Source organism: Apteryx mantelli, chromosome 7 (assembly GCF_036417845.1).
Source record: "Apteryx mantelli isolate bAptMan1 chromosome 7, bAptMan1.hap1, whole genome shotgun sequence".
Lineage (NCBI taxonomy): Eukaryota > Metazoa > Chordata > Aves > Apterygiformes > Apterygidae > Apteryx > Apteryx mantelli.
The window spans coordinates 13,667,206-13,685,381 of record NC_089984.1 but is presented as its reverse complement, the minus strand read 5'-3'; the positions used below and the strand labels follow the sequence as shown (position 1 = coordinate 13,685,381).

The 18,176-nt window shown below is 40.0% G+C and overlaps 1 protein-coding gene across 1 annotated transcript in view; it reads right to left on the bottom strand.

The window, feature by feature from the left end:
• OGDHL (oxoglutarate dehydrogenase L) overlaps positions 1-11,077 on the bottom strand; it is a 59,609-nt gene extending 48,532 nt beyond the window's left edge. Inside the window, exons 1-3 of the mRNA XM_013961480.2 lie at positions 11,042-11,077; positions 8,480-8,714; positions 1,680-1,859 (exon numbers count right to left, since the gene is read on the bottom strand). Coding sequence (XP_013816934.1) covers positions 1,680-1,859; positions 8,480-8,686 — 387 coding nt within the window. The 5' untranslated portion in view covers positions 8,687-8,714; positions 11,042-11,077. The remainder of the gene's footprint in view (positions 1-1,679; positions 1,860-8,479; positions 8,715-11,041) is intronic.
• Between the last annotated feature and the right edge of the window lie 7,099 nt (positions 11,078-18,176).

Here is an 18,176-nt window from a genome sequence, read left to right as displayed (position 1 = left end):
TGTGACACTTCCAAATTCCTTTTTCTTTTAGGAAAAAAAGGAAATTAAACTTTAATTTCTTAATTCAATAAAAGGGTTAAAAAAAACTGAGTGTGAAACAAAGTCAACTTTGATAAACAATTTCTCTAGAAGAAATTCCAAGTTGACCCAAACTCAGTACTTTCAGCCTCCCAAAATTCACATTCCTCTCAATTCATCATTTCTTCTCTCTTCTTCTACCTATAAGCCTGCCAAAATCAGCATTCTCAAGAATTCACACTAACTTAGCATGAGAAGGCAAGCACATTTCCTCCTTTCTTCAAAAAGGTAGTACATTTAGAACCATAACACAAGCTTTCCCTGATTTGGATCAGGGAAAAGTTCACTGTCGAAGACAGGTAAAAGTTCACAATTCACTGCACACATCAGAACATTCATTTGATTTCACTGCTTCAGACGATATCACTATATATCCAGGACAACTCTCTTCATATGAAGCAAAATATTTTCAATAACTACTACTTAGTTTTCCACTTTGATCTCACAATTTACTGAATTAGAGACCAAAAAAAAAAAAAAAATCTTAATACAGTCAAGTGAGCAGCAATGGCTAAGATGTGACACGTTAGGCTCCTGCACTCAGTTAACGGGCAGAAATCAATAGATTCACATTCCCTTTGCATGCCACTCTAGCTGCGTAAAGAGCTTCCATGCAAGCATGTGGAGGAGTCAAGCCGAGGTGGTGGGCACCCCAGGGCTCCAACCGTTCAGCTGAAGCGGCAGGGCCAGGTTAGGTCAGACGACCAGCATCAGTGCTGTGGGTAACCTGAACCCTCAGTTTGCCAAGCCAGAGGTGCTGACGAGGGAGTGAAGACTTAACAGGACTGAAGAAGTTTGCCAATTGATATGCACAAGAACTGATACACGCAAGGCTGTGGAACAGAAGAATTAACAAGACTGAAGTCTGCCACCTGGAATCTGCATGGACCCCCAGGGAGGGCAGAAGCGATACGGAGGTGTTGTGGTCTTGCCTGCTAGCAGGGTCTTTCCAAGCAAACAGTCTTGTGATTGTGAAACTCGCAGAGGTCAGCAAAAGCAGTGTTTGCCCAGAGCCCCAGCTGTATAAGAAGAGACTTGGAAGCTAAGAGAGTTTGAGCAGGGACGGGAATGTGACCTGACCATCCTCTCCGGTTGGACCATGAGTATCCCCCCCTCCCTTTTTCCTGGGACGCTGGGTTAAGGTGACTCCTTGAGGCTGAGAGTCCTGTCACTAAGAGAGTGAACAAGCTAGCTTTCAAGTAGGGATAAGCAGTGCTTCCAATTAATAGCGCAGTAACCAACAGTTTTGCGTTATCCTTTCTAAATTGGTAATCACATTATTTTAATGGACGTTACTAATCCAAGAGCTTGCGTGAGGAAATAAACATTCTTTTTGTTACATTACTGTCTCAGTTGTTACTATCGAACCTTCATAGCGTGACAGGCGCAATAACACTTTGGGATCCCAGTCTGAATCCAGGACCTCAGTGTTCAGACCCTGTACGGAGAACACAAGACTGTCTAGTTCAAGGTATTTAAAATCTGGAGCAAGACAAGAGACAGAAGTAAAGAACAGAAGATAAACAAGGACATAAAAAGGAAAAAAAAATAGGTTGTTTGCAAAGAAGATGCCCTCCCAAAACTACCAGAAGTATACTTACTTGGTATGCTCTTATCAAAGACTGCACAGCAAGGTGATCTTCAACAAGTTTCTCAGCTTTACCCGGTGTCTGGGCTAGGCCATGGCTCTGAAGAAATGATGCCTTTCTTTCTAACTGATCTGGTAAGTGTGGGTCATACGCTTGGCCAGCATTAGCATTTCGGAAAAACAAATCCCAGGACTAGACGTGTATGGAGAAGGAAGGAAGAAAGGAAATTAATTATCTCAAAGAAAAGCTACAACCAAAACCAGCAGCTACATACACAAGCCACAGATGGTACCTCATTACATTACGGCATTAAATTTGATGGTAGCCAGCAACAGAAGAGCGTGGATACGTCCACACCTCTGTAGCAACTCCACGTTTTCATTTACACAGAACCATTTTCTTCTGCTTTCTAGTGCAGAGTTTGTTCAGGGAAAAGCTCTCCAGCATAGGTGAATACAAAGCATATTAGTATGTTATTCACCCAGCCCTTTTTAACTCTGATGTTTATTCAGGCAACCAGTAATGGGTATAACATTATGTCACTGGTAAAGATCTAGCCTACAAAATTGAAAACCTTAATAAAATGAATCCATTCCTTTAATCATATTTAAAGAACTCATGATACTTCAAGATATGCAATGAATATGGTAACTCAGAATCAGTACTGAACAGCCTTTCTTGAAGAAACGGTTTAAAAACAATTACAGTTTTGCCAAGTGAGGTGTTTGGTGTAAGATCCTTTCTTCACTAGCTCAGGTTATCTTACTATGAAAGAAATTATGTTCCTGATTTCAGCTGCAGGTTTTAACTTTAGACAAATAAGTATTTTGGAAATTGAATCACAACAAATGAAAGATTCTTTTATTTCCACCTGCACTTTTACATAAGCCACTTCCTTCACACATGCCCAAATCCATTTTTTCTTGAACAATTTCTATTTTAATAAGGTAGCCACTGTTCCAAGCTAGAATGGCACTAAATACATTGATGCCAATAGACAGCAGCAGCAGAACAGATTTACCTTTAAATTAGCAGAGACTGGTTTGACAGGGTCCTGTCCCTTCAAACAGCAATATCTATTAAAGACCACAGTCCTCTGTGGAGGTGTTACAGTCAGTCTTTCCCAATTCTTTCATCTGGTGTTTCATCATACTGGTAATTGTGGAAGATACTTTCCCTCTGAGACAGGCCCACATGCAATACTTGTAGCAAACTGGTTCATCTTATTTTAAGAATATTGCAAGGAGAAGGAAAAAGATGCAATAAAAACTTGGCTTCCAGTCCCTCTATACAAATGTTTTGTTCCTGCCAAGTTCAAGTTCTCACCTTGTCATCTACTCCAGTCAGCCACTCACAGATGTTTGCCTCTAGATGCTGATTTAGATACAGATAGTGTTAAGTCTCCCCTGCCTATCCCTCAGAAAGACCAAAGCTTTGTAACTATTCTTATCTAGTTCCTCTGATTCTGGAGCAGAAGAACTGAGCAAGTTAAATCTCACTTTCTACAGTGCATGTTATTCACCCTCACCATGTGCTGGGAACTAACAGATTTCAAGGAACCAGTTCCAGGAAAGACAATAAGTATTCCAAAGAATTGATTTTTAAAGAACTTTACTTAACATATTCATTATGAAATACAGCAAAGGAATTACAATTTTAAAAACTTATATCTGTCATGTTGATATTATATTATTTTATTTTCATTAACAAAAAGAGTCTTCCTATTGAAACTTCTGCAAGTTTTCACTAAGAGAGGGCCAACCTACGAGGGCTAAACCTTGCCCAGCTTTCCACGATTAAGTTGTGGAAGTTGGTGGGGGTTGTCTTATGGCACCTGCAGGCAGGAACCTCACCATGAGCATGAGGCCAATGTCAGAGAAACATTCCTCTAAGGCACCTCTCAACCTACAAATCTACGAAACCTGTTCTTAGGCAGAATTGATCTAAACTTTAGGCTAATGTTTATATGTGGTAAATTGAGGCAGTCGGATCATGCTTGGTGGTCAGTTCCTGCCATGCTGGTGAAGAGTTCATTCTTTCTCCCACTTATGCCTATTTCCTATATTCTTCTTCCCTTGACACCTTACCAGCCTAGCTTAGATTAGAAGCCTGCATTTATACAATATTCTGTAAGTGGTCTACAAGAACCATAACTGCATTTTCTTTGATGCTCTCTGTATACATCTTCTTACTCTAAATTAAGAACAGTATTTTTATTCTATGCCTGTACAGTACCTAATCTGACAGTTTGCAGTGCTAACTAGCAACAGCCTCTATGTGGTACAACTAAGGTTACTTAGACTGAAGGTATTATTTCTGCAGTATACAGTTACTAATTTTGATTAAACTAAGAAGTTCTCAATACACATTTGGCCAATCACCATGACAAATCTGACATTCACTTTTCATACATAATTTTAACAAAGAATATCTTTGTTTATGTTAAGGTTCCTTCCTCAATTTTTCCACAGAAAATGATGATCATAACACAACTATTCCTTTGTTGTGTCAAAAGTTTTGGATTTCGACATAAAAAAAGTTATCAGAGTACAGGCCTGAAACAGCTGAATGTGTTTTTGGACAAGCAGTCTGCTGGGACAGCTGCTAACACAACCCAAATAGATTTGCCCAACAAGCTACATGTTTAAGGAGAATAAGCATAGCACCCTTGCTTCAGGCAAACTCACAAATACAAAGAAATACCTTCAGAATGTTTACATCTGAAGATGCAGCCAGCTGGGACAGAAGGAACCCACACTATTTTTTCCTATCATATTTTTGAACGTATTGATTTGTTGAGCAGGCTTGACATTTAATCAGAGGGGAGGGAAAATACATCATTTGGCTATAGAAAATTAGTTTTTTCTAGACACACATCCATCAAAGCCTTTAAAAATTTCTGTAGTGTCTTTCAAGATTGATACCAGATTATAGTCTTCAAGTCTTGTGTATCAATGTCAGTTTTTGGCAACAGCACTTGCCATGTGACTGAACAGACAAAAGACCCACAAATCTGGAGGTTTCTCAACTAAATGAGTAAAGTTCTTTAAGAAAAGGGTAGCACCACAGGTTTGGGGTTTAGAATGGAATTATATGAAGAGGAGACTTGCAACAGATTTTTTTTTAAAATACCTCTTTGGAAAAAAAAGAGATTAAATAAATTGACATAGTGATACATGATACATTCCTCTATTTTCTTCTTCTAGTCAGCAAATTTATTTTGTAATTAATATTGTTTTTAATTTCCGAATTAATATAATTCAACTGATTCAGCGACAATATTTTACTCTCATACAATAAACAGCACTACACATAGAAGAACAAGCAATGTATTAGTTATCTTGAAGGTTTGTTTTTTCTAGTGACATTATAATATATATCAACTATAGTGAGGACAGTAAAGCCTTAGAAAACACAAAGTGAGAATCACTACATCATTAGTTGTGAAAAAAGAAACAAAAAGCCAAAGCCAGAAAAACCCTTTTTCCAAGTACACAGAATGAGGAAGTGATTACACACTCACGGTAGAGTGGCTGCATATAGTATAACATGGTAGGCATCATGTACTCAATATCCAACCATGCAGTTTTGTAATTAATCTTGTGATAGTAATAACTGAGCCTTGTCAAGCTTCTCTGTTATGATCTATGGCCCTGACACCACACTCCGAGCAAAAATAATGATGCCTTTTTCAGAGCCCATGTCATTTTATTCTGATTGTTGTTCTGGCTACTTTAAGGAAAGGAAATACAAAAGACAAGGAAAAGCAGGAAATCATCAGGAATGGATTTACACAAAGGAATAAAAGGTCCTCTGGATACAGATATGTATTCCTAGATATACAACTGTGGTACAAAAAGAAAGGAGAGATCTATAGGACAAACACCAGTAACACTGAATGTGTTCACTTGAACATGACAGCCACATTTCAAACAGCAGCTTTTAATATGCATATATGGAAACAGATGTCCAATAAAATCTTCTGAGAGAGAAATAATTTGAGGAGGCTTGATTAATTGGAGTTTCTAAGTGAAAGTGAATAAAGTAGGATTTTAAAAGCCCAAGAACAATAAACACTTCCTCTCATCAACTAGGAGGCACATTCCCTCCAATAAGCAGGAGATATCCAAGAAGAGGAAACAGCAGGAACACAAGGAAGAAAAATATTTATTGACTTATTGTAATGTCTAAAAGCCTAACATAGATTAGATCTCTAAACCATGATGGGGCATATCGGATAATACAATAAAATACGAGTGGCCTGCAGAGAGATTGAAAATGTTAACAACTATAACTAACACCACACAAGCTGTAGGTCTCTCGTCATGATTTTCCTACATTCCCACAATTTTCTGTGGCAGAATGATGAATTCACAACTTCCTCTGGAGCCATGAAACTATGGTATGCATTTTTCTGTATATTTAAGAATACACAGGGTGACCTGAATTCTCAACACTTTTTGCTTGTTTTATTAGTATTATTTTAAAAGCCCAAGTTGAACAATTTCTGTCAGTCAAAAATCTTTCAGGAGTACTTACAGTTTTTAGCTGAAGAAAGGAGGTGGCTTTCAAGAAACTAAAAATGAAATTCTTTGGTGAATCAAAGCCAGATTAATCACAACTGCCTCCCCCCCCCACCCCCTTTTCAGACTGGAACAAACCCAATTTTTTAGGCAAGGATACTTGTGAAGCAATTCATAATTTTCATCAATCATATCCTTTTAAGCCTCATAAACCAGACATATAATGAATTCACTTCAATTCATTATGTTGGGATATGCTTAACCTGGAAAAGAATTCACACATTTCCAAAATACATCTTGAATTACTTGGGATACATTCTCTGGGCCACACACTAGTCAGCCAGCACGTCTACATTCCTCTGTCAATGCACTTCTGTTAATTTATCAGTTGCTATTCAAACTACAAATTGTATTCCCTCTTCAGAAACTGCCCCTTAACTGCGCTAGACCTGCCAGATGAATTGGACAGTCCGTCAGCAGGATTTTTACCATGTCCATTCACCTCCTAGTATCAGCAAAATAATGAGCAGGGCCAGAACACCCTGAATAACTGACCACCTTTAACAGAATTCTGTCTTCCGTCCTAGGGTGGTTGTGTCAGGAAAGTTTCCTGCCTCAGCGGAGGACACCGCTTGCCCCGAGGCCCAGCTTGCCGTGGGCACAGGAGCATCGCCTTCAGCACCGCCATCAGCTCCTGGCAGTGGCTCTCCCTTCCCTTCCCTTTCCCCTTCCCTTCCCCCTTCCCACTATCCTTGAAGGAAGTCTTCGAGCTTCCTTCCTGCAGAGATCCCGACTCTAGCAGTCCTAATCTACTGCCTTATGATTGATTTAACAGCATAACATTTATGTAATTTATTAAGGTTTATGTCCCATTAAAACAAAAATCAGACTTCACAGCAGCAAAAGTCATTCAGCTGTAAAGGGATTGAACAAGAAATTCCCTTCTTCCTAAAGGAAAGAAGGTTGTCACAAGTCCATGTAACTTAAAGAAAAAAAAGCAAAAACAAGGTGTCGCCCCACACACTACTAATACATTAGTTCATTCCTTCAGTGCCCTTACAATAAAGGGTTAATATTGACTCGCAGAACAAACGTGCTGAGGGCTTCTCAGAAATTAATTTAATGCATTCACACAACATGCTGCCTTGCTCTACACTATTTGGAAACTTAGTTGGCAGGTACATGAAGAGAAATCAAAGACAGACAAGGTGAGAAAAGGAGCCAACCCTGGAAAAGGTCTCTTCAGTTTCAAGCTCAGGCATAACACAAAAGGCTGGGATGTACCTCTTGTGTGAATAACATGCACTCTTCAAAGTTGTCATTGTATGTATGTTGCCTTCCAACAGAATTAAATTCATACGGAAAAACAAGACCCTTATTTTGGTATCCATTTTTTCCCCTCAATGTGCATCGCTTCCTCACTCTTTAAACAGATTATCAGACTTAAAGCACCAACTTCTAAGTGACATTTTGATATACTTGCCCCAAGAATAAAGGAACACACAACAAATTTGCTAAAACAACCAGGGCACAATTTGCACTACTTCTATAGAAGATGACTGTCTTGTCTATCTTAGACTTTATTGGACTTTTCATCAACTTCTTAATATAAAAGTACCACCATAAGAGAGTCTTTATTGTCAGCAGAAAACCTGTTAGAAATAAAAAACAAGTCCATGTATTTTCCCCACAAGGAAGGATTTAGGAAATATGATTTAAAGTTAAAAAAAAAAAAAGTGCATGTAGCCTGGAGAGAGGCACTGAACAAAATACTTCTGGCTTTCTTGACAACTTCAGATTCAGTTTTAAGATTATAACTTCCTAAGGGAAGGGAACTGAACATTCATCATCTTTAAGCAGTTTAGAAGTACCAACAAATATATATACTACTTAATTATAACATATTGTAATATGGTTATATCAGGGGATAAGTAAACCAAAATATTAAAAGCATTTTACTTCTTGGGTGTTCCTCAGGATCTAATTACTTACTTAACAGACTTCTTCAATGTCCATTCCATAGAAGAATTCTGAAAGTTACTAAGCAGCTTACTATTGCTAGTCTGGACTTCTCACTCTTTTAGCCAAGTTCACCATGCCTGTGGCTCCTCTGTACTTTTGCTTTGCTGTAACATCAGATCTTATAACAATCAATATGCAGGAAATTAGTTTCATATTTTTCATTTCATACAAAACCTTTCTCTGGACTTTTATAAAGAAAGTTAAAAATAGAAAAAATCAATTCCACTCAACCTAATAATATAATTTTCAGTGAACTTTTAGACTTACCTTATGCACACTTTTAGGGTTTTCAAGCCATGCATAATACATTTCCTCCACATAACTGGAATTACTCCCACTCAGGAACGGTTCTGAGATTCCTGATGAAACATATCGTTGGCCATGGAAAAATACCTTTCTGGCTATATCATGCTTTTCCAGAAGTTTAATGCCATGCCACTTCAGCGTAGCTGCAAACAACTTCAGATGACTCATGTCTGTTTATTAGACAGAAGATCCAAGTCTATTAATAAGACAAAAAGCAAACCTAATCAGAAAAATGGCCATTAAATTAAAGGCACTTTTCAGTCTCACAGTCAAAACTGAGGTTTATGGCTAGAGAGCTCTTTAACAAAGCTCAGGCGTAGGCATGAAGTTATCTTCAGGACAGAGGACACTCCATGATTGCCTATAGAGCCGCACTTACCACACTGGAAGTGTCGCTGATGGCCACCCCCACGTCCACAGGTTTCCACAGCAATCATGACACCCCTTGTACCACACGACCCCCAAGTCTTGCTTCCCTGGGAGTGCATGAGACTGCTAACCACTTGCTTTTCTGGAGCTCTTGGCAACTCTAACTGCTGTCTCACAGTTGAAGAAAGCAGTGGCTTTTTACAAAGCCAAAGTGGGGTAGGTTCAATGAACAGCTTCAACCTACACATGCAACGGTTGAAAAAAAGCCCACTGCCTTCATATTGACATTAGCCTTGAATCAAATAGGGTTACATTTTAGAGGAAGCTTGGTTTAATTTGTACTCTTAACTAGCAAGATTTATCTTGTCCTTCCAATGACCTCCTACTTGCTTTTTAACAAGGTGAGCAGATTCCCCATAATTTTGAACACAATCAGAAAAAAAAAGTTGAATCTTGGGAACACTGAACATCATCAGCTCTGGTGCTAGCAATGGGAATTAAAGCTCACCCTCAGAATAAAATTCACAAATGTAGCTTGCAATTAGACCTCAAAACAGTCTAACCTCAATGCTGTAAATACTACAATAGCAAAAAGAACAGCAATAGTGTGAAAAGAAATTATTAATTTTGTTTACACTTTAGAACTATCTAGGAAAGAATATAAAGGATAGGATACAAATTAAGAACAACAAAGATTCAGATTTAACTCTGTCATATATGCATTCCTCATTTGTTCTGTTACTCACCTTGAAAAGTAATTTCTTTGGTCAGATGGTAAAATGCAAATTTTTTGTTGTTTAGTTTGACTAGTTAAACAATTCCTAAAAACAAAAGTACTGAACTGCCATATTAACTTTAAAGCGTTTTAGAAACAACACTGTCAATTTAAGTCATAGATCTGATTCTATTTTACCTGTTATATGCAAAGATTCTTTTATCTCTAATAAAAGAAGCAACAGAAAAATTCTTCCCTTGTTCTCTTTCACCCAAAACATAGGCATTTAAAAAATTAGGAAATATATGATTACAAAATAGGAAACTTACCGTTACCTAAACTGGTAGGGAATAGGAAAAACTATTTTTTCATCCTGAGTTTAGAATAAATATTGGTCTTTTAAACAAACAAACAAAAAAAGGCCCTAAAGTTAGATAACTGTGATTTAACTGTTAAAAATCAGTATTACTGCATGCTCCTCTGCGGCCATCACAAAGCCATTTTTGGCATCTATTTTGAAAGCTGCTGACAGGATCACTTTCCGAGTCTCTGACTTTAACCACATCATCCCAGCAGCAAACTCTCCTCCTTTATCACACCAGATTTGCTTGTCTCCTCTTTCAAGACTTCTGCAGCCTTTCAGCTCTCATCCACTATCATAACTGATTGCTAGCTCATAATACCAGCTGCCATCATCCATCTGTTGAATTTTCCAAACAAGCACTTGTACACATTCTCCACAGTGCCCAGGTATATGGGAAGTATTCTCCAAAGGGAGTATCACCAGAATTAGTGCATAATCCTCCTTTAAATCAACAACAACAACAAAAAAATGAACCCTCCAACCCCCTCATACACTCTTCTTTTCCTGTTTGGTGTTTTCAGGAAATTGGCAATGGTGAGACTATGTTGAACCCCCTATATATTTTGCCGATCAGCATTATTTCCTTCTCTATCTATATTCACTTGTCTTTTCTCATTTTAGAGATTCAAAGCTTATTACAACACTGATTTCCTCCTTTGTTAACACCTCATCTGTGATTAGGGCTCCCAGGCAGCTACGGAAGTACAAAAGCTGCCAGCACTATTCTGAAAGCAGATTAAGTCCTCTACAAACTCAGTGCAACTAGGGCAACACTGGCAGAGCTAAAAATACATTGTCTATATACATTACACTCTTTAAGATATAATGGCACCAACAACACTACACATATGCATCACGGCATTTCTCACAACTGCATAAGATTTTAACGCTTTATAACAGTAAGAATTGAGATGTCACAATGGCACCTAGGACTCTATACCTAACCCCATTTCCGCTAAAAATGATTATCTAGTCTCTTACTCCACGTGAATCCCACCCTATACTTCCAAACTTCTGCACACGTACTTCAGCAGGTGGATATGAACTGCCAGCTCTTTCCTAAAGGGTTACCAACCTTTGTTTAAAGTGCTTTGCAAAGAGCTGAAGAGAATGAGAGGAACATTTATCTCAGTTTGTCACACTACAGTGGCAAGCTTCTTAAATACAGATAATTTCACATTCTCTCTTGCATAAGTTTCTTCCCTGGAGGATGTGTGATTCTTTCTTCCAGCAGCTAGAGAAGAACCAATAGGAAAATAACAACAGTTTGTCAGGGAGATTTGAAAACAGACACAAAATCTGCATAATACTTATATGGATATAATAGAAACAAAGAGCTCATAAGTGGTACCTGCTACTTCCCTCCAATTCCATTTAAATTCCAAAATAGGGTCAGGGTCACATTTCAAGTGATAACTACTAAATACATGATCTATAAAATCAGATATGGATTACTTGACTCCTGTGAAGATCTAAAGATCCTTAGTGAAGAAAACTTGTACCACAGGTATTATTTCTACCTCATGAAAAAGTAATGCCTCAACCTGCGCATATATGAAACAGAAATGGACAAAGCCACCAATGGTGTAGTTCTGGTTATATTTCAACTACAGATTAATTTCAGTCAATAAAACCAGCTTCTTCCTGGTTCTTCCTTTTGTGCTTGCAGCTCTTCAGCGCAGGTGTCAGCTGTCAGCATCAACACTAAACAAATCAAAGACCACCAGCATGATCACAGACCATTCCAGTCTACTCAGTCTTGAGACTGTCAGTCAAAAATCTGCACAAAGGACAGCAGACAGAAGTAAGAAAGAGGATTGTTCCATTCTGCTATGTTTCCTAAATCAACCTTGAAATGAAAACAGTGATTGGCAAGGAATCAAGCTCAGCTAAGAGCAACCAAAAGAAGATATTAATTAAATCTCTACCGGAGGTCAAAAATGAGAAAGAAACAATGAACCAGAAAGAGACCCTGATAGTTAATGCACCAAAGCACCATTAAACAGTGAAAGTAAATGAAGCAGTTGAAAAAGTCTACAGCTGTTTTACAGTATTGTATATGTGTCTTGAGCCACGAGCTAGCTTTTACCTTAGCACTTTCAACTCAAGAAGCGAGCTAATGCGATGGACAGTCTTGTCAATTATTCTACCCTGTCTACCCTGGTTTTCAGGGGGTATGGAAGCATAAGAAAAAGATAACAGCAAGACACTTTTGATATCAGAAGTGTTTATCCAGCTTTTTTCAAGATCACATTAAACATAAATACATTGCAAAGTCTCACATGAATCAATATTCTCCTGGCATTGCCAGTATCCTTACTGACTTTCTTAGACACATATGAAGTCCTGCTACCAATGCTAATAAGTGCTTCTTATGCTGCGAGAAGAAGTCATCAGTAAGCCTGGTCCACGCTTCACAAAAACCTCATTTATCCACTAGCATAGCCATTTTCTCCTATATACCTGATACAACTCCCTCCTAAAGTTCTTAAGATAGAATAATTCTAATCGCAAGATAGAGTAATTGGAATAATGAAAAACGGGCAAAAGTAATAAACTAACTTCAGAAGCCTGTCATGGACAATTGAAATTTGAGCAGCATGAAGTAGTCTTAGCAAATAAGGCTGCTTCAGGAACATACACCTACACACTAAATGTTTCTTTTCCTTCCAGCAGAAGTGCCATACTATATAAAGATGCATAATTTTCCACCCAAAAAGGTGAACTGGAGGAAGTTTACAAGCTGTGCATTCACCACAGTTCATCGTAAGCCTTAGCAATGGAGCCAGCTCTACGGAATGAAACTACCTGATATAAGACTCTCGCTTTCCTTAAAGAAAAAAAAAAAAGAAAAAAAAAAGAAAGGGAGAGAGAGATGGAGGGAGGGAGGCGGGTGGCAGGGAGGTGACGTGTTTCAGGGGGTGACGCAGCGCTAACCTCACCACAGCCTCGGCTATCAAGAAACTCCCGAAGCGCGGGGGAAACCTGGCGGGCAGTAGGGGTCATTCGTACCCTGCCGCCCCCCGCCTCGGACCGGGGACACCCGGCAAACCTGGTCGCTTCGGCGCCCCGCTCACCGGCCGAGAGGAGAGGCCGGCGCGGGCGGGGCCGCCCGCCGCCCCCGCCGCGCCGGGGCTGCGCCGCCGCCAGGCCCGCCCGCCCCTCCGCGCCTGCCGCTCTCCCGCCCGCCGCCAGGGTGACAGACCCGCGGGGCGGGGGGCCCTAGCCCGCCTGGCACAGCGCCGCCACCGCCGCCCGGGGACAGGCCGCGACGGGGAGGGAAGGGGGGGGGCAGGGGAGCCGGGCGGGGGACCGTTACCTGCGTCACGTGAGGCGCGCGCGCCGCAACGGCCGCGGCGCCCGGTGCGCACGCTGAGGTCACGGGCGGGGCGGGGCCGCGGGGCGCTGTCCGCCCGGCCGTGCTGGAGTAGGCGCGCCCGCCCCGCCCACAGCGTCCCGCCCCGCCCACAACGCCCCGCCCACACGCCCCGCCCATAACGCCCTCATCGCCGCGGCGCCATTTTCCGAGCGACGTTTGCCGCCGCCGCCGCGGGGTGACACGTTCGCGGCCTCCCCGCGCTGAGCGCCGAGGGGCAGCGCGCTATAACGCGTGAGGGGCCGGGGCAGCCCTCACTGGGACGCCCCGCTGTTCGTCTGCAATAAGCAGTAGTGCCGATAAAGGCAGTCCATATCAAAATGTCTCACAACGGAAGAACCACCTGGCAGGAAGGAATATAGGGGGAAAAAAAAGACTCTCGCCTTTGAGATTCCCTGAGGGTTATCAAGAAAACCGGTGATAAAGTGAGCACCTTTGCAGCTGCACAGGGTTAGGCATCCTGGGGACATAAGGATCTTCCCATCCTTGATGATGGCATGCTATGCCTTCCTAGCATTAATTTTCTGCAGACCTGTAAAGATAACAGTGCAAAACAAAAAAATTGCACTTGACATTGATGGCAGAGGACACCATTAAACTAACAGGTACACAGAAGAGTCCTTTGATGATCCCTGCCCAAAATTTTTTTCATTAAGAATAGAATATAAGTATAAAAAAGGACTGATGAGATGAATAGCTGTGAATTGACCATGGAAGGAAAACAGATCTAAAATACAAGTTTTTTATACAAGCTGCACAGCTTACACAACTGTTGTACAGGAATGACTGGGAGCTTCATAAAGGAGATATAAAATGTTCCAAGGACATTTATGCTTTCCATCCAAAATTAGTATATAAAGTAGACTGAAAGCACTAGACCTTGACAAAATGATTGGAACTGCGTTTAAGCCGTTTTTTATTTGAGAGAATTATTATCCCAGGTTATGTCCTAATATACAAGACAATACATTCACAGTTTTCCTCTTGCTGCCAGTATCTTTATTTATATGTTCTAAGACAGCTTCTCCCTTGAATATCTTCAAATTACAAATATCTATGAATTTTCTATGACAATTCAGAACATAACATATTTGTTATTTACCTGCTCTTGAACAAGATACACTGTACATATAACCAAGGTCAATTGTCTGTACGGCCACTGAAACTGATGTTTCAGGTAAATATTGACACTATCCCATAAATATCAACATGCTTGATAATTTTCTGGGTGAAGATATGAATAATAGGAAAACTGGACCTGCCTTAAAAGGAAGAGGGAGAGAAAGAGAGCTATAATTCATTTTGTGCAAACGATATGCTACAAAAATGACTTTTTCAGGGTCAGCTGGGCAGAAATGAGAAATAAAAACCTTAGGAAGGAACACAACAGGCTTTAACAAGGGTTTTGTAGCATAGCGATCACCTAGATTTTCATGAGGCCTGTTGATTACTACGATTAACGATTGATTGTTCATTCTAATTTAGCTAATTAGAATAAAATTTCTTTCTTCTGGAAAAGAAATCGTAGTCCTCACATAAATCAAAGTCTTTATTATCATCTTAGCAGTTTTCTTAGCAGTTGTATATCTTCAAGAAATTCATAAATACTGCAAAGTGAGGGTGTGAATGATTTTTGTGTTAATGTTTCTTGTGATACGATATTTAGATTGCCCAGGAAGCTGCACACGAGGCATCGTGGGACAGCCTAAGACACGGCGCTACAAGGGAAGGCAGCCGCCACGCTGGTGAGGGGAGCCCAGCATCACTGCAAAATGAAACGCGTGCTAAACCGGTTACATGCAGCTAGCCATATGCTAGTTGAGCCTTCTGGCAAGAGGTGAAATATTGTTAGATGCTGCAGCTACTAATTGAGTTTTAACCTTGTTATGAACAGACAGAAGCCATCTTTAGAGCAATCATGTTATGCTAACTGAACATAAACTCAATTAAAAATTATAGTGAGGACAAGCAGACCTCCCATCTACTTCAGAGGGAAACACCCATGTCAAATCTGGCTTTGAATACCATTGCACTGAACAGGGTGAATATACTTGAATAGGCATTAAGGTTTTACAGTATGTTTTGAGTGCTTATTTTGTTCCCTGAAGCCTTTGCAATTTCACATTTTTGTTCATCTTTCACCAGTTTTTTATTCTTCATCCAGAAGGTATTTGTGTGCTTGAACAGCAAACTTCTAATTGTTTTTTGTGCTTTGGATCGTCTTACAAATTCTCCAGTATTTATTTTAACTATTGATTTCCCTCCCATCTCTCCCACACATCATTCTTGTAAGCATCAAATTTCAACACCTATCCATATCTGCTCTTATTTTCTAAGGAACTGCATTACTGCCACTTCTTTTCCTTTATTTGTTTTGTGTCACTTTTCCACCATTCTGGGCCTTCTGAGCCTTGACCACTGGTCTGTTTGCTCTCCAGTGAGCCCCTGTGACAGCTGATGAGCTATTTTCTTACAATTTGAGTTTGAATTTTTACATTTTCCAATTACAATCCTCAGTTTACCTGCCTGTTTTTGTGTCCACTTACACACTTAACTCCCTCCCCGACCCAAAAGAAGATATATATCCTGAATTTGCTTCCTATTAAACTATCACACTTTGAAATTGGCTGGAATGGAAGTCCATCAGTGGAATGAAAACTTGCAGAAATTGCGACTCACAGCAGACACAGAGCCCAGGTTGCAAGCTTGCTTAGCATTGTTCTCATGCCAGCTCCACACCAAAAGAAACACAAGAGACATTTTGCTCTGGATAAAATATGTAGCCTAGGGTAGCCATGACAGTACCCTGAAATGGAAGTCAAACGTGACATTGTCTGTCATGCAGAAAGACATAATTTCTCATTATGATTTATTTTGAAATTTATCCTTATTTTCTGTGGCTTGTCAGTTTTAAGCTGACATGCTTTCTTATTCATTTCTGTCTCTTTTATGCCTTAACTCAGGCATGTAATTTACAAAACTAAAACCAAACCGTTTTTGGAAATATACCGCATCACCCATCTGTTCACTTGAACAATGAAGGGCACAACTTGACCCATCGTTTGTCCTACCATGTAATACTGTGCGACTCCTGTATGCCTTGCCTCTGTCCATGCTTGTTTTTTGGTACATCAGTTTTCCTTGCCGGATCAGCAGCTACTTGCAATCAGCATCATGGTTCCTGTGGTTAATTGCTTCACACAACTCTCTCTATAACACAGCATGACTTCTCAGTAGGCTTGTTTCTTCAAAGGGTAATCTCATAGGAGGTGGTCTGGGTACAGGATTACTTATAGAAGGACAATCTCATTAATAACTTCCCCTCCTGAGATAGATATATTTATATATTTTTGGCAACTCTTCATTGTTATTTATAATGTAATTCTATTAGAGACAATGCTTACCAGAAGTTTTCTTAGACCAAGCACAGAGACTCCATTTTACTTTTTTATTTCCCAATGTGTTTATTACACATTAAGAATATAATCTAACATAGATTAAAATCTAAAGTTGCATCTCTTCTTAAAGTAAAGCAATCTGGAAAGGGTAAAGCATGCTCTCACATTGAACCTAACAATAAAAAACAGTGAATATCTTTCAGGAATGTGGACTTTAGGCTGGTCTAATATTTAAATTTGAGGCTTAAAATACTTGAACATTCTAGACCAGAGAGCTCCAAAGAATGATTCACTCCCCTGTTTTCAGAGCTGGCTTTTTTGTTTCATGCTGCTTATCCTATGTAGATGTTTCAAATAACAGCTAAAAAATTTCTTTCATGCCTGTAAGCATAAGCAGAGAAACAGTACTCATTCTGCCAGTTGGGATTTGCACCAATTTATTTGGACAACATTCCTCCCCCTTTTCTGCAGCCCTCCATCTGCAGTCCTTCTGCAGTTGGAATATCTGAAATTAAGATGTGACAGGAGCTTTCCCTGGACAAGGTACCTCAGTCAGGGTATTCACAACTATTTTGGCCCCTTACCTTCCCAGAACTGCTGTATGTCTCGAGCAGCTCACACAGGAAGCTAACCACAAAGTCTCATTTAAAACCAAACACATTTTAACATAAGCTGTTCGTCTTCCATCCCCGATCCAGTACTCCTCACTGTCATCACATGCCACGTTCTCCCTGTGCAGCGCCCAGTGCTGTGCTTGCTGCTAAGCACCCTGCGCTGTCAGTGCTCCATTTATGTCCCTTAGTATGAAAAGATATTAATTGTAAACACACTTTTCAGCCTGGAGTTCATACCATTTACCAAATTACATTTAGCAGCAACTGACAACTGCCTCGTGCTACCAGGCACTTTCTCTGGCAGATTCCTAATCTGAACTTCTCTGGTTTTGCTCCACAGCTTTTATTTTTATTCTAGCAGACATATCTGCATTAAGTGAAAAAAGTTTCTCCATAACACTAGTACAGATCTGTTTTGTACCGATATGCAGCTGCAGTAACAGTACTACATTTCTTTGTGATTTTATCATACTCCCTAAAATGACACATGCTTAGATACTGTCAGAAAGCTTGTTCGAAACAGCTCAAGGTGGTGTTTCATACTAATGCTTTAGATAGTCTGTTCAAGTGGGTCCCCGTGTGCAGGAACACCCCTCCCTGTTTCTTGCCTGTAGCAGGTACACAGCCAAGTTCAGCAGAAGTACAGAATGTTTTTTGGAAGACCAAATGCACAAATCTGGAAGACTGCTCCCCAACTGATTCTGGCCAACAGGTTATTTTTAAGTAACTTTATTCTCCAAATGTATTTTTAGGTAGAATCAGACTGTAGGGATCCTGGTCAGTCTGGTCATGGATCCATTAGAGAGAGACAAGCTAGACAGT